This window comes from Coenobita brevimanus, chromosome 29 (assembly GCF_032717465.1).
Source record: "Coenobita brevimanus isolate Jiangsu-jjx chromosome 29, ASM3271746v2, whole genome shotgun sequence".
Classification (NCBI taxonomy): Eukaryota; Metazoa; Arthropoda; class Malacostraca; order Decapoda; family Coenobitidae; genus Coenobita; species Coenobita brevimanus.
Window position 1 is genome coordinate 38,903,917 of NC_136982.1, and position 15,713 is coordinate 38,919,629.

At 42.4% G+C, this 15,713-nt stretch overlaps 1 protein-coding gene across 1 annotated transcript in view; it reads right to left on the minus strand.

Annotated features, from left to right (window-relative positions):
- Ns4 (Nucleostemin 4) overlaps positions 1–15,713 on the minus strand; it is a 53,850-nt gene that overhangs the window by 2,016 nt on the left and 36,121 nt on the right. The window contains exons 8-9 of the mRNA XM_080268687.1: positions 14,171–14,336; positions 10,055–10,201 (exon numbers count right to left, since the gene is read on the minus strand). Of these exons, the coding sequence (XP_080124813.1) occupies positions 10,055–10,201; positions 14,171–14,336 (313 nt within the window). The remainder of the gene's footprint in view (positions 1–10,054; positions 10,202–14,170; positions 14,337–15,713) is intronic.

Below are 15,713 nucleotides of genomic sequence, written 5' to 3' on the forward strand. Positions count from 1 at the left end.
TCCCCAAACCATCACTCATTCCCCCACCCACCTTCTCTTCACTCTCTCTGGCCCCTCCCTCTCAGCCCCTATTATTCCACTGTGACTTGTTGCGCATAAAGGAGCCAGCCTGAGGCATGGGGTACCGGAGGATAGGTGATTGTTATGACCACGACTGTACATCAGTTAAGATTCAATGATACTTCTTCTTCTACTTAAAGGAACACAATTCTATAAAGATGGCAAACAGCACCAGTGTGTGTGGCAGAGAAACTGTACGGTAACTAAAGACTAATATAAATACACAGTACAGCATTTCTGCTATAATTATGATTTCTTACATCAAATATACCTCACCCCATCCTTAGGTGGGAAAAAATATCTGTAATGATGATGATGATTATGTGGGAAAAAAAAAAAAAAAGTTCTTTTCCTTCAGTCCCTTCCTTTTGATCTCCCTTCTATGCCAATTTCATTTCACATCCTTCTCACTCTGTACCTTCCAAATTTGCAGGTCTACGAAGATATAAGCCAGATATTTATTGTAGATACTCAATAAACTGCATCAACTATTGCTAAAATGGTTATTATGAACTACATCACTTCTCTCATCCTCAGAAACATAGGTAAGGTGTGTGGTGGTGGTGTCATGTAAACATACTGGAACATTTTTCAGCTCTCAGTGAGGAGGCAAAACCATGATATTTTCAGTCTAATGTTACAGTCTAGAATACAGTTTCCAGCCCCTCACATACAGTCTGGCTGATGTTAGCATGGGTCTGAGACAATACTATAGGATGAATGAACTTTAATGAATCATCTGTTAATGAGTCACATCAATGGAGATGAGAATGTTGATAAGAATGCTCAGTAACAGGCCTATATGTTGTTCGAATAAGAAAAAGAGAGTAAAATGTACAAATTCATGAAATATGTGGTGGAGGAAATCTATTACAGGTATTCAAAAGGAAGAACAAACTTTACTTAGATGGAAACGTCACACAGTGACTTGACATTACTAATGTACTGTAGAAGAACAGGTGAGAGGACACCGTAAGTGAATCAGGATCAGATGAGGCAGGGAAGGCAAAGATAATGATTTAACTAAGTGAATATCCAAGAAAGCTAACCAAGCCAGTTAAGGATGCAATATATGACAAATTAAGTAGCAGTAGTAGTATTTGTTCCCTAGGCAGTCTGGTTGAACAGCTCCGATATGAAAGGCCACGGACAAGACCGGGTTTTCCCACAGAGCTCTCAAGGAGTGTATGTTGTGTTGTTGGCTGAGGTAACTGTGTGCAATGCAGTCTTCCATAATGTGCTTAATTGTATGGGGTGCTGTGTTGCATCCTGGACAGGCGTAAGCAACAGAGTCATCCAGCCTTTTCTTTGTAACTCAAGAGGGCTGGATGATGCCCACATCTCAGCCTGGCCAGGTGGAACCTGTCCTCACAAGGGAAGAAGGTTTTGAAAGGTGGATATCAGAAGGCCGTGCATGCAGCTGTGTTGTCTTTAAGTGACTGAATGGAGCGGCGAGTGATTTGAGTATGGATATGCCTCTGGAAGCTGGTTTGAGGCGGGTGAGGGGGGACAGATGACAGTATTTGTGTATATCGTGTGCTGGGTGTTGTTTTGATTTTCCTTGGTGTGTATGGATATGCTGCCATGTAGTGTAGTGGATGGTGTGGGTTTGTGGAGGCTGCGGCAAGAAAATCTGTGCCTCTCATGTTTAGGCGATCCTTGACACTGAGGACTTTGGTTTCTTGGTGTAAGTGGTCTGTGGGTGCAGTAGCTGTGCAGACTGTGATTAAATTTAAGGCCTTGTTCTCTATGGTCTGTAGTGTGTATTAGTGAGGTCAGAAGCCCAAGCAGGGCTTGCATAATTCATCAATGAATGTATATACAGTAACCACTCTAATATCCGGACGCCCAATAACCGAACATCCCCACTACCTGGACCTTATCGTCCTGGGATCCAACATTCCCAAAATGGTCCGAAAACCCAAAAAAAATTTTTAAAAAATCGATTTTTTGCCGTCCGTAATTTGAACTTGCTGCGTGTGCCGCGGGAGAGCATTGTTTTGGTTCGTCATTCCTCCGACGTCCGATAGAGCGCTGCTGCATCCTCCCCACTTCCCGCCTCTCTCTCACCGCGACTGGACCTACGCTCTTCGTAATGGCTGCCCACGTGCTCACTTTTGTGGTGGTGCCGTACTTGCTGCAAGGCCTCCTGCTGCTCTCGGCCCTCCTCTTAGTGTGTGTGATGATGGCCCCGCCACCTGAGAAAAGGAAGAGAGTGGTGTTGACTCTGGAAAAGAAGAGGGAGATATTGGAGAAAGGTGATGCGGGCTGGTCTTCTTCACGCATTCTCCGCGAGTTTAACCTGGCCCGGTCGACTTTGTTCGATATCAAACGTTCCCGAGACAAACTCATGCAGTACACGGCTGACTTCTCGTCGAGAAGCAAACGCAACGTGGAAATGAAGGTTATGTTTACCCCCAAGTTTGCAGAAACTGACCAATCCACGCTGATTTGGTACCGACAGCAACGTGCAGCTGGTGTGATGGTACGTAGAACGGAGCTGAAGGCTGCTGCTGAGAAGTTTGCAAGGCTTCACGACGCCCTAGACTTCAAGGCATCCGAGGGTTGGCTCTTCGCGTTCAAGTTGCGACATGGCCTTACTAACCGTAAAGCACATGGCGAAGCATTGGACGCTAACGAGGATGGAGTTGACGAGTTTCGGCACAAGGTGAAAGGCTTGATCGACAGGGAGGGCCTCACTCTCGGTCAAGTCTATAACGCAGACGAAACTGGCCTATTCTATCGCTCGCTGCCAACGAACACTCTAGCCGATGAGACGGAGAAGCGTGTACCTGGCCGCAAGCTTTCTAAGGAACGGATATCTGCTTTGTGTAGTGCCAGTGCTAACGGCATGCACCGGCTTAAGCCCGTTGTTGTTGGCCGTGCAAAGCAGCCTCGGTGCCTTCGTGGGGTGATGGATGTCCTTCCTGTCGTATGGTACCATTCTTTGAAAGCATGGTTCACAGCTGTGATTTTCAAAGACTGGTTTCACCGTCACTTCGTCAAGGAGGTCATCCAGTACCAGACGAAGACACTGGGAATCCCTCGCGACCAGGTAAAGGCTCTGCTTCTGCTCGACAATGCACCTGCCCACCCGTGCGACAAGGACTTGGTTGCTGAAAATGGCCGTATTAGGTGCATGTTTCTGCCACCTAATACGACTGCTCTCATTCAACCCATGGACCAAGAAGTGATCGTGGCAACAAAGCGCCTGTACCGTCGGAAGTTCCTGGACGAGGTGATGGTTGTTCTCGAGGACGAGGACGAGCGCAGGGAAGGACGTGACACTCGAGGCAAGCGGACTTTGGAAAACCTTCGCCGCTACAACATCAAGTCTGCGCTGTACAACTGGGCTAGTGCATGGAAGGAAGTCCCTGTGAAAACTCTTGAAAATGGTTGGTCTCGTCTGCTTCTCAGAACAGATGTGGAGTACGATTTTCTGGGCTTTGACGTGGATGACTTCCATGCACGGCTACGTACGCACGGCGACGTTGTTGATGTGGACGATGTACGTGAGTGGTTGGACGACGACGAGGGCGATCCTGGGTATCAGACGTTGTCTGATATCGAGATCGTGTCTTCGGTTGCTGGTGTCAGTACCGAACTTGAAGATTCCGACGACGAAGGCGACGATGATGCGGACTCCTCTCAGCAGGACACCACTCCAGCCATCCCCAAGCTGAGCGCACTCCGGGAACATCTAGAGTTCATCCTAGACTACCTGGAACACCTGGACTGCGACAGGGAGATGGGGCCCTTGGGACTCGCGGAGGAAGTGCGTGCTTTCCGGCAGCGCATCATCAATCGCCAGAATCGTCAGTCCTTGCGTCAGTCAACGATTGACAGTTTTTTCAGGCCCGTGACCCCCGCTGTGCCAAGCCCTGGCTCCACTCCGTTGCCTCCCCAAGACAGGCCCTCATGCTCCGAGCCACAGCCCAGCGCATCAGCTACAGTGGAGTCACCGCTCGATGTGAGTTTGCGGCTTTCGTCAGAGTCTTCTGTAGTCGGTACGCCATCACCACGACCCAGCGATGCACCCCTTGGTCGCCTGCCAGTGATACTCTCGGACTCTGACAGTGAATAAACAGCAAGAACTTTTCCACTAGACCACACGGGAATTTTGAGTGTTGTGCAGTGAAAAAAACGGTGTGTTGTGTTAAGGTTTTCGAAATGAGAGAAAAGACTCAGTGGAAACAAAATTTAATGTAACTAACCTTCTTTGTTTTGGCTTTGGAAAATAAAAAAAAATTGGGAAAAGTTAATGTGCAACACGAAATTAAAATGGAACATTATTTGGACTAAAGTGAACACTGTGAAGAGAACGGACTTCTGTGTGTTACTGACTAAGTTCAGTGCAAGACTTCAGGAAGAGTGTACTGCAAGTGCTTCAGGAAATCGTTCTTACTGTCAGAGTCCGAGAGGAGGCGGTTATTCATCGAGGTGGCCAGGGACTTGCTGTAAGTAGCCAGAATGTTTCATATTGTACTTTTTTCCATACTATACTTACCAGAATGTTTCATACTGTACTTTTTTCCATACTATACTTACCTCATGCATGTGCAGTAGGAATGTGTTTTTCAGAGTTAAGCTAGGTTAGGGTCCATAAGTACCACAATGTTTATTAATGTATGAACATACTTCTAAACCCTCATTTTATGTTTCTTTTGCATTTATTTCAGTCATTTATGTGCCTTATTGGTGTGATTTGGGTCTTAAATAGGTGCTATACATGTCAAGGGAGTTGTATAGGTGTTTCTCTGAGTTAGGGTCCATAAGTACAAGTCCATAAGCTGGGGCCCAATATCCGGACAAAACCAATAACCGAACCTACCGATGGCTCTATTGATCCGGATATTGGAGGGATTACTGTATTGTTTGTATACTATGGTGGTGGTTTCTTTGTGCCCAAATGTTGTATGGGCAAGTGACCTTAAGGCCTTGAGTCTTGGTGTTAATTTATCTTTAATGTTGGTGATGTGTTGTTTAAATGATGGATTATGTATATGATTATGGTGACAGAATGATGACAGTTAAACTCTCTATTTTAACTTCGCAGTTATTGAGATTATCTGTACGAGGTCTGTCCAAAAATAAACAAAACTATTTACATAGTGCACCAACTAGCTGGCACAGCATGACTGTGACAGGAGCGTTGTGTAGCAGTGACTTTGAGCTTTAGTCTAACAACAGCTGCATCATGCCAAGTCACTTGATCATTGAAGTATACATGCTTGAGTGAACGTGTATTTAGTGTACTTGGCAATTTGTTGCAGGCTGAACAATGAAGGATCTTGAAGAGTATTGTATTTGTGTAAAATTCTGTTTCCAATTGGGAAAAACCTTTATAGAGACATTTCAAATGTTGCAACATGCTTGAGGGGAGGACTGTCTTGGATATACGCAATGTCATAAGTGGTTCAAAGTATGAAGAACATCCACCAAAGATGATCCCAAATCTGGGCGGCCTTCCACGTCAAGATCATGCTGAGAATGTTCATGCTGTGATTCGTGAAAATTATCATCCAACTGTCTATGAAGTTTCCAATGAACCTGGGATCTGTAAAAGTTCATGCCGCACAATGTTAACCAAAAAACTGAAGATGCATGGTGTTGCCATAAAATTCATGCCATGTCTGATGACAGATGAGCAAAATGAGAACTGTTACAGTCAGTCAAGAGCTGTCTGACTGTCTGAATGCAGATGAAAACTTTCTGAATATGTCACAACAGGTGATGAAACATGGGTGTATGGCTATGATGTTGAAACAAAATAGGTAGTCATCGCAATGGGTTGGAACATCATCACCACAACCACAAAAAGCACATCAGGGTCACTCAAATGTGAAGGTGATGTTGATCATCTTTTTTAACCCCTTAACCGTGGGGATGTCGGAAGCGCGCCGTGCCTGTCCTGCGGAGATAATCATGCTCCAACTGACTTTTTAAAAATATTTGCCAAAAATCAGTTAATAGTCCTAGAATATTATAATTACATATGCATATGGCACATGCCTTCAGCTTTCTCCTGGGATGTTTGTTGAGCCTTCGTCGACTACCATAGGACTTGTGGAGACTTCTGAAGTTGGGTAACGAAGTCTCCACTTCACACTTCCCGATACCCCGTAATATGGTTACCACTGCCTGATATTATCACTACAAACACTACTCTATGAATTTCAAATAGTTTGGAATCCATACTCCCCCCCCAAAAACAAAAAAACTGTGAAAGCAATGTAAATTATGAGCGCGTATGAGCTTTCCACCCCTGCTCGTTCCCCGCCGGTATTCTGAGGTGGAGCTGTCATTTATCATAAACACACTCACACTTTATATTCCTAGTACTTTATTACACTTATTTATATATACAATATTTATCCATAAGTTTCCTTCACTACCAGTAGTTTATTTTCACTCCAGGCATTCACTTTCTCGTTCAGTACACTAGCATAGAGAGTGAAGCTTTCAATTTCACTGTCATTACTCCAAGTTTTTATACTCATAATCTTATATTAGTAATTATTTACATTTCTATTTACATTTTCTATTTTACTTACATTATTTACATTTCTATTTTATTCACACTATGTTATGCACTGTCACTTGGAGTAACTAAGGGCTCCTTTTCCTTGGAGCCAAGACAAACTTGGGACACTGAAGCACTCGTACTGGGAGTTTCTGTCACCATTTCCTCCACTGGCTCATCACATGATTCACCAGAAAGATCGTAGTCACTGTCTATCATTATCATGGATCCAGTTCACGTTCCACAGCAGAGTCACTTAGTCCTTTACCCCTTCCCACACGAGGTTTAGTAGGGGTAGAGGTCACAGGGCCCTTTGCAGTGGGTTCAGAAGCGGAAGAAATGGAGGGGTGCGAATCCGATATGGTTTCACCTAGAAAGACGATAGTAAACTGAATGATGTGGTGTAATGGGCAGGGAAGGGTTGACAGTGTCAGCGTGGTGACAGCTGCTAATTTATATGCTGTGAAATGATTGGCAGGAAATCTAGACAATACATAATAAATTAGGTAGTTCCAGGTGAATGTAAATATCACTTAGGCTTCTCCCTTCCTTTCTTATATACATTTTTATTACGAGAACAGGTCATACGGCATATTTCAAGGGGAAATAAACATGGAAAATTAGCGAACGAGTGCACGTGGGGTGTTGCCAGGTGATAATTAGCCCATTCCAGGTGTATGGCAGTATCAATTACCTTTTCTTTTTTTTATATATTATTTTGTAAAAGAATAGGGCATAGGGCACATTTCAGGATGAAACGAGTGGAAAAATCTGGGCAGGATCTGCATAGCGCAGCGCGGCTGGGTAGGCAGGAGGAGAGGGTAATGGAGGGGAGGTAAGGAGGGGAGTCAAGGACAGGGGAAAAATGGCTAAATTGTCAACAATGGATGGGAGTACAGATGACATTAGCAGCAATGACTATAGCTGGACACTGGCAGTACTGTCAGATGATACAAGCCACCACTTGAAAGCCCGGGCGAATTCAAAATAACACAATCACAAAAGTGACGCCCCGTGGTATGATCCCTTGGGCCCAAGCATCACGAAAGTGATGCCCTGCAGTTAAGGGGTTAATGGAAGAGTGTCGTTCATCATGAGTTTGTTCAACATGATCACAGAGTCAATAGAGTTTAACTTGGATGTTCTGAAGTGTTTGAAGGAAGTGGTGCAAAGGAAGAGGCCTGAGGTGTTGACAAACAAAACCTGGATGCTTCATCATGACAATGCACCTCCTCACCCATTGCTCCTTATCTGTGACTTCTTGCCGAAACATGAGACAACTCTTGCCCCCCTGTCTCCTTACTCTCCAGATTTGGCTCCTGCAGACTCCCCCCCCCCCCCAGGTTGAAATGCACCCTGAAAGATCACTGATTTCAGACAATAGAGGAGACAAAAGAAAATCTGCCAAAAGTACACTAAATACACATTAAATGAAGAGCATGTACCTTGATGATTTAGAGACGAGGCGTGATGCAGCTAGTGTTAGATTAAAGTTCAGTCATCACTACACAGCGGCCCCATCGTGATTACACTACACTGACTAAACTGTGGCTACTTAAAAAGTTTGGTTTCTTTTTGGAAAGACCTCGTAGGATATGAAAAAGGGAGTTAAGAAGGATGTGGAGTATGGAAGTCTATTAATGCAAAGGTAGGAATGTTTGTTTAGGCGGCATGATCACATAAAGAAAATGGACATGGCTACACATGTAACAAGGATATACACATGGCAATATGGCACAAGGAGATATAAAAGTTCAAGAGGAAAGCTGCTTCATACGGTACACAAATGTGCAAGGAAGTTAGGTAACCTATGGACACTTCGGACGCAAATATGACAGGGGACAGAAATGGATGGATGAAATATAATGGAGATTGCTGTTTCATTTATAAAGGCTCCAACATTCTTGCATGCATCAGTCTCGTTCACCTAATGGCGACCCTCCTTGCTGCTCAATCTCTAACTGCCTTTCCATTTCCCTGAGGTCACACTCTATGACAATCTCAAGTCTTTTTCATTCTGCCTCTCACACCTCTGCCCTCAATGTTCATATCTCTCACCTGCCACAACCCAGCTGTCATCCTATCCTCTCCACATGCCCAAACCATCTCAATCAACCTCTTCTCATCACATCACCAATATATTAAAAAATTGTAGCGCACCAGGTTTCACGGCATTGAGATTGGAGAAACACACTTATGCGGCAGCCATCAAATATTTCCATGATTGCACATCTGCAACTAAAGAACACACTTTCGCACGCTCCAGAATCACAAGTTTCAGATTCTTGCCATGACGACATCAGTTTTGGCCTGTTTCCTGTAGGAATTCAGTGTGTCTGCAAGCTGAGTGTTACACACTTGAGTCCTTGATTAGAAATTGATGGAAATATGTTGTCTTGTGCTTCAAGCTGAGCTAGAGGTGGACTCGGTTATAGTGGAAACAGTGTAAAAAGCGTGACCCTGGAACAGCAGATGGTTAAGGGAAGGCCAAGCGTGACTACTGCAAGGGGGTGAAAAAACACAAGTATGATGATAAAGTTAAAAAATAAAATTGTGGCACAAATGAAGAAATGTGCTCGTAACTCTGAAATATGCAAAATGTATAATGTGTCAGCGGTGACTGTGCACAGTATGGAAAAACAGCTGGGTGAGCTTAAAGTCAATCAAGCCCTTGTGAAGATGTATTCTGAACTAGGCGCTGGAGGCAGACCAGTGAAGACAATGACTGAATACAGTTCAAATATGCTAGTGGCTGAACATTGTTTGTTACAATGGCTGAACAGGAGGACCAGGGAAGATATTAGTGTGTTAGGACCCAAAATTCAAGACCAGGTCTGCTTATTTTGTGATGCACTTGCAAAGAAACGTAACACTGCATCACTCCCTGAGTTCACTGCTTCATGGGATTGGCTGCATTATTTTATGATGTTCTTATGTTTTATTGTTAATTTAGTGTTACTTTATGATTTACTGTGTTAATGGGAACATTTCAGGTAACTTTACGATGTATTTAAAGTAGGAAATACACTAGGGGTGAGTTTTCTGACAGGCCCGGTCCCCACAGGCATATTTCCCAAACAGACAATGACCCAACTTTGGGAGCACTTTTACGGTCCCTGTTAGGTGTGAAACCTGGTGTCTATGTGCAGTCCTTCCTCTCAACTCTTCATTTGCAACACAAGGGGTGCACCTCTTTTATGACTTGGCAATCAAAAGAATGGCTCTCCATCACTGGTTGTCACAGCCTTAAAAAAATATGAAGCACTTTCCCTACGAATGGCTCTTCTTGCATGATGGAGCAAAGAATATCACAGCTAAGAGATGATAGGTCGTTTTTGTCAGTGTCCAATATACCATACTGATAGCTTTGTGACAACAATGATGACAACAACAATGATATCAATGAAAATAATAACAACAATCATGATGATGACGATGATGATGATGATGATAAAGCATATGTCCCCTCACCTCTATCCACAGTGAAGCCAGGTGGCTTGAGGTATAAGATAAGACCCTTCTGAGCATTAAGGCAAAGCCGCAGAAGTTCATTGGCTGCTCGAGATACATCTGGGCCTCCCCGGGAGCGAGTGAAGTAACCACGTTTTTTTGCCCAAGCTGTGGTAATGCAGGGAATATTGCTTCAAAGCTAGAAATACCTAACAAGGGTTTCAAGGTTACCTAATATTTTAAATAAAAAGTGCAAATACAATGCATGGATTAAAGTTGTCGAATATGGAAGAGGTGGTCATTAAAGTTTTTTAATAGCTTAGTTCACTACAGTATGAAATAAAACCTGCTCTTTACTACATGCAGTCTTATCATATCTAAAAACATGGAAAGAGAAAGCCCTACAAAGGAAGAAATGTCAAAAGTATCACCAGAGAAATGGGTAAGATACTCATTCACTTATTATTCAACCCCCTGGAATCCTGGGTCTACCTAGCAAGTCTAACCAGTGTAGCTTACGCTAAGCAAAAGGAAAAAGAAAAGGCAAAAACCATGCTGAGAAATAAGAATCCATCCTAACATACACTACAGAGTATGATGTTGCTGTCGCTGATCAGCCCCAGTTTGTCTGGCCAAGCTGACCTCATAAACCACTGGCAAGCAACCACCCAGCAGGGCCACCCCATGTAGTGATCTGACATTCCCTCGTGGATGACAGTGCCTTGCAACAGTGAGGCATGGACAAAGGTGTGAAGGTCTGGTTCCTGCATGGATACCACATTTGCATCACTCCATCCAGTTAGTCCGGGCACCACAGCAGACTCCACACCACCCTGTTACCTGGTTATGTGGTTACCATCCAGCATCATACATGGTTTCCTTGGTTACAGCAAACTACCAATCCTGTCACTCAGTGTAGAACAACCAGAAGTGGAAAGATTAAACAAGAGTCACAAGAAGGAAAGGTAAAATAGAAAGAAAGGAGGGCAGACACAGAGACAGAATGATAAAAAGAAGGAAGATGTAGACAGCACTACATCATGTGAATGAATAATGGTCACCTCCACCTACCACCACAGAGTATGTAAAAGGAGAACAAACATGTGGAAATTAAATTAAGAAACAGAGAGCCATATAGTCAATGTCTATATCTGTACTGGTGTCAGGGAAGACTCGGTATCGATCCCTGAACAACAAGGCAGCTTGGAAAATCCCCAGCAACAGGGGATGATAGCATGATCTCCAACTCATGAAACTTCAGAGAAAGTTTTATACAGCTCAATGGTGCAGCTTCATGCTTTCATCAGCTCCACTGAGCTTAGGTGGAGGAAACAGATTAGCTGAACAATAGAGCTTCCTAGGTGCCAAACTTTGTAAATGGGGTGGAAAAAGAAAAATTTTAAGCTGAAAAGTTACAATCAAAACTTTTGACTAACTACAGTAACATAATATGACTTCCTGTACACCCAAAAGCACTAATTTCTCCCCCCTAGTAGCCTGAGTTGCTGCCAGTGAACGACCAGGTGATCGAACACCCCACACCCTCAGCCCCACCCCAACCCCAGTGTAAGCATTATTGAATAGATGTGAAACAGCCAAGGCTGGTGATGTTACAATATGTCATTATTGTTTTTAAAGACAATCAGAACCAGTAGGGGTAAATATATAAATAGGTATTTAGTGTGTAAGACAGGTGTTATCCACAATGTACAAGAAAGACACGAAAATGAAAGACAACCTACAATGTATTACGTGTTATTGTCAATATACTTACGTCCTATATTATTATATTACAAATAAGTATAGTATAGTGACCAACATCTGTTCAAAGATATGATGCCTTTTCTCAACAATTCTTGCTCCCACCTCCACCACACATCTCTCTGAGATCGTGTCTTCACCAACCGTCTAGCTCTCCCTCTCGTCCCCCATTCCCGCCCCTTGTTAACCAACATAAACTAAGGTAATGATGAAATGATCCATCATGTATTGATCATATTAATATTATCATACACTTCTGCACTGAGCACCAACAAATCAATAATATAAAATACTTTGGTATTCCTGCCAACCATTTCATCCTGTTGTAAGGTGTTATGTGATATACGCACTGCAAGTTGGACTTTGTGTTACAAGAACATACAGTTGTTATTCATTAACACAGGTTACGCGTGGTTTTTGGATGTCCATCAATTAATATTCCGGTGGCAATTTAATCCTTACATTATAGACATACAGTAAAACCTCTCTCATTCGGACTATATGGGGGGAAGGGTTGTCCGAATTAGCAGATTGTCCGGACCATCAGGGTAATCTCCAGTTCATACCAAAAACTATCTGCATATGGTATGTTTGCTAATTATTAACATATGTGGCATATGTCAACCCTACGTAACTGCAAAAGATGAAAGGATACTAAAATAACCAAACTAATCATGTACGATAGTTTTGTATTGCATAATTTACAGGTAAGGCCATGATAAGAAACTAGCCTACATTTTAAATTGTAGTAAGTGACTAAGGCCCGTGTAGGCAAAAAAATAAATTAATTAATTAACTGTAATATTTGGAAAAAAATAAAACTTATGTAAGCAAAAAATACAGTCATTTTTGGCATATTGATAACGCCCATATGGACAAGAAGCTAATGTCTGATGTACAAGTAAAGCACAGTTAAGTACAAAAAATAACCTACAATAATCATTAAACACTGCAGAATATTCTGACCCATTTTTGTGTAAGCAAACTCCTCCTTTTAACACCTTTATTCATTGCGGAAGCTACACTTGCATTAAGGGGCATGGTAAGGAGGATTAACTTTTGAAATACAGCGTAAAAATATAAATGGTTGGTGAACTAGTTGATGGAACGAATGCTAGCGTGTGTTTAAACAGGCGCCCATGTTGCGACCTAGCGTGATCCGAGACTAAACGAATGACGATCGCTTTCTGTGCCGATACTGAAAATGACTTTAGAATTACTTTCAACATATTTTTGGAGCTTATTATTTTTTAATTTTGTCCGAATTAACAGAAATCCGGATCAAAGGGGTCCGGACCAAAGAGGTTCTACTGTATAAGATTTACGTTCCTGTCATTAATGGATGAACGAAACGAATCAGGGATCAGCTCTGACGAAACACAAACTCACTACTTTAACGAAAATACAGTATTCTGTGCTCATGTTGGAACAGCGACACAGTGTCATTATGTGTATGACTGAATGTGGGATAATCACATACACAGTGATACTGTGTCACTGTTGTGACAAGAAGACAGAATATTATCATGAAAGCAGAAAGTCTGTGGTTCGTCAGAGCCGATCCCTAATTCGTTTCGTTCATCCAATAATGACAGGAACATAAACCTTACATATTTATAAAGTACGGCTTAAATTGCCACGTTAATATGAATTAATGGATGTCCAAAACCACACAACCTGTGTTAACAATAAACAACGATACATCCTTGTAACACAAGGTCTAACTTGCACTGAGTATGTCACGTAACAGCTTACAACAAGATGAAGTAGTTGGCAGGTATACAGAAGTATTTTATGTTATTGATCTGTTGGTGCTTAATATAGAGGTGTATGATAATATAAATATTATCAATACATTACAGATCATTTCATCATTACCTTAGTTTATGTTGGTTAACAAAGGGGGGGGAGTGGGGGACGAGAGGGGGAGAGAGACGTTTGGTGAAGACAGGAACCCAGAGAGAAGGGTGGTGGAGGTGCGAGCAAGAATGGATGAGAAAAGGCATGTCTCTGAACAGATGCTGTTTACTATACTATACTTACTTGTAACATTATAATATAGGATTTAAGTATAGAGACAATATGACATAATACATTGCAGGTCTTCTTTCATTTTCGCGCCTCTCTCATACGTTGTGGGTAACAGCAGTCTTACACACTAAATAACTTTATATACTTACTCCTACTGGCTCTGATTGTCTATAAAAACAATGACACACTGTAACATCACAAGCTTTAGCTGTTCCACATCTATTCAACAATGCTTACACTAGGGTTGGGGCAGGGGTGGTGGTTAAGGGGTGTTTGATCGCCCGGTCTCTCATTTGGGCTATTACGAGGGGAGAAATTAGTGCTTTCGGATGAACATTATCTTACCTTCACAAATAAAATACGCAGTCCATTTTGGTGTGGTGTCATCATCATCAGAATCATTGGGATGCTGTAATTTTAATATGGTAGGAATATCAATCCTTGCAGCAATGTACTGTACAACACTTACTGGGTCTCGCACCTGGGATATTGGATAGCTTCCCATTATGACCTGCACATGGAATAAAAGAAATCTATTGATATCCTGGATCAACATCATTAAAGTTTTTGTCATTCAGTATGTCTTTGTCATTCATCCATCCATCATCTAATCCTTTACTACCCCATCAGTGGCACAGCAGTCCAAGGCTTGGTTACTCAGTCCCAAATTTAAGGCAAGGGTGAATGTGGTAAATGCTTGCCCCTGAATGACATTATGTGAGTACAGTGAGTCCTCGGTATACAGAAACTCGATGTACGAATTTTCAATGGTACGAAAATGATGAATGTAGGACAAATTCCACAATACGAAAAGCCTCTGTTTCAATGGTACGAAAAGCAATACAAGAGGAAATACAAAAAATTCAAAATGGGGGCACTGCACAGCACCGTGCTCGCTTGCAGTGAGAAAACGAACTAACCAATCTCTGGCAAACACATTTTTGCGTGCTTCTCAGTCGAGTCACATCTGTCCTCTCCTCTCAGTTTCATTGTATGTTACGCTGTTTTTCGCTGTTCTTCACCTTTTCGCATTTTCACCATGCCTCCCAAGCGCCCTGCATCATCTCTAGCATCTGGGTAACAAGCTGCAAGGAAGAAACAGCATCGTACTCTCACTCTTGAAAGGAAATTGGAAATAATAAGATGCCACGAGGTGGGGCAGGGAGTCTCGGAGATTGGGCAAGCTTTAGGCCTTGCACCGTCTAATACTACAGTACTAATACAGTACTACAGTAATTAGTTGTATGTTTTATTTTTTAATATCTGTACAAAAGTATAGTACTGTATACGTGTACAGTACTGCATACTTCAAAATAGGAGGGGTAAAGTTTAAGTGGGGGGTCCAATGGGGTCCTGGAATGCGTCCCCCCTTTCTATGTATATTTCAATGGGGAAAATCGTTCCGATATACGAAATTTCGCATTATGAAAGTTTTTTTTGGTCCCTATCCCTTTCGTATATAGAGGACTCACTGTACAGTATTGCTAATAAACTCCAACCACTCCCAGGTCTTAGACTCATGAGGGCAAAATCTGAATGCAGCGTCTTAACCCACTGACCATATTTGTAGTTATATGGTCACCAACCAACACTGTAAATGTTTTTCTGGGTTACAAGAACCCACTTGGCTTCTCATTCAGTGTAGAGTCACCGAAGACAGCACTACATGTGTGTGAATGATGGATGCTAATATCTTCCACTCAAATTAGATGTAGCTTCCATTAATCCCTTCACAGCCAGCGGTTGTCTTTAGGTTTATTACATATGATTAATGGCAGCCTGATTAAAACTGAAAATATTATCATACAGATGGGTTTTTGCTTTTATAGTACTAGCTACCTTTCTTCACAAAGCTTCTAAAATGTAAAGAACACCATAATGAATTTAT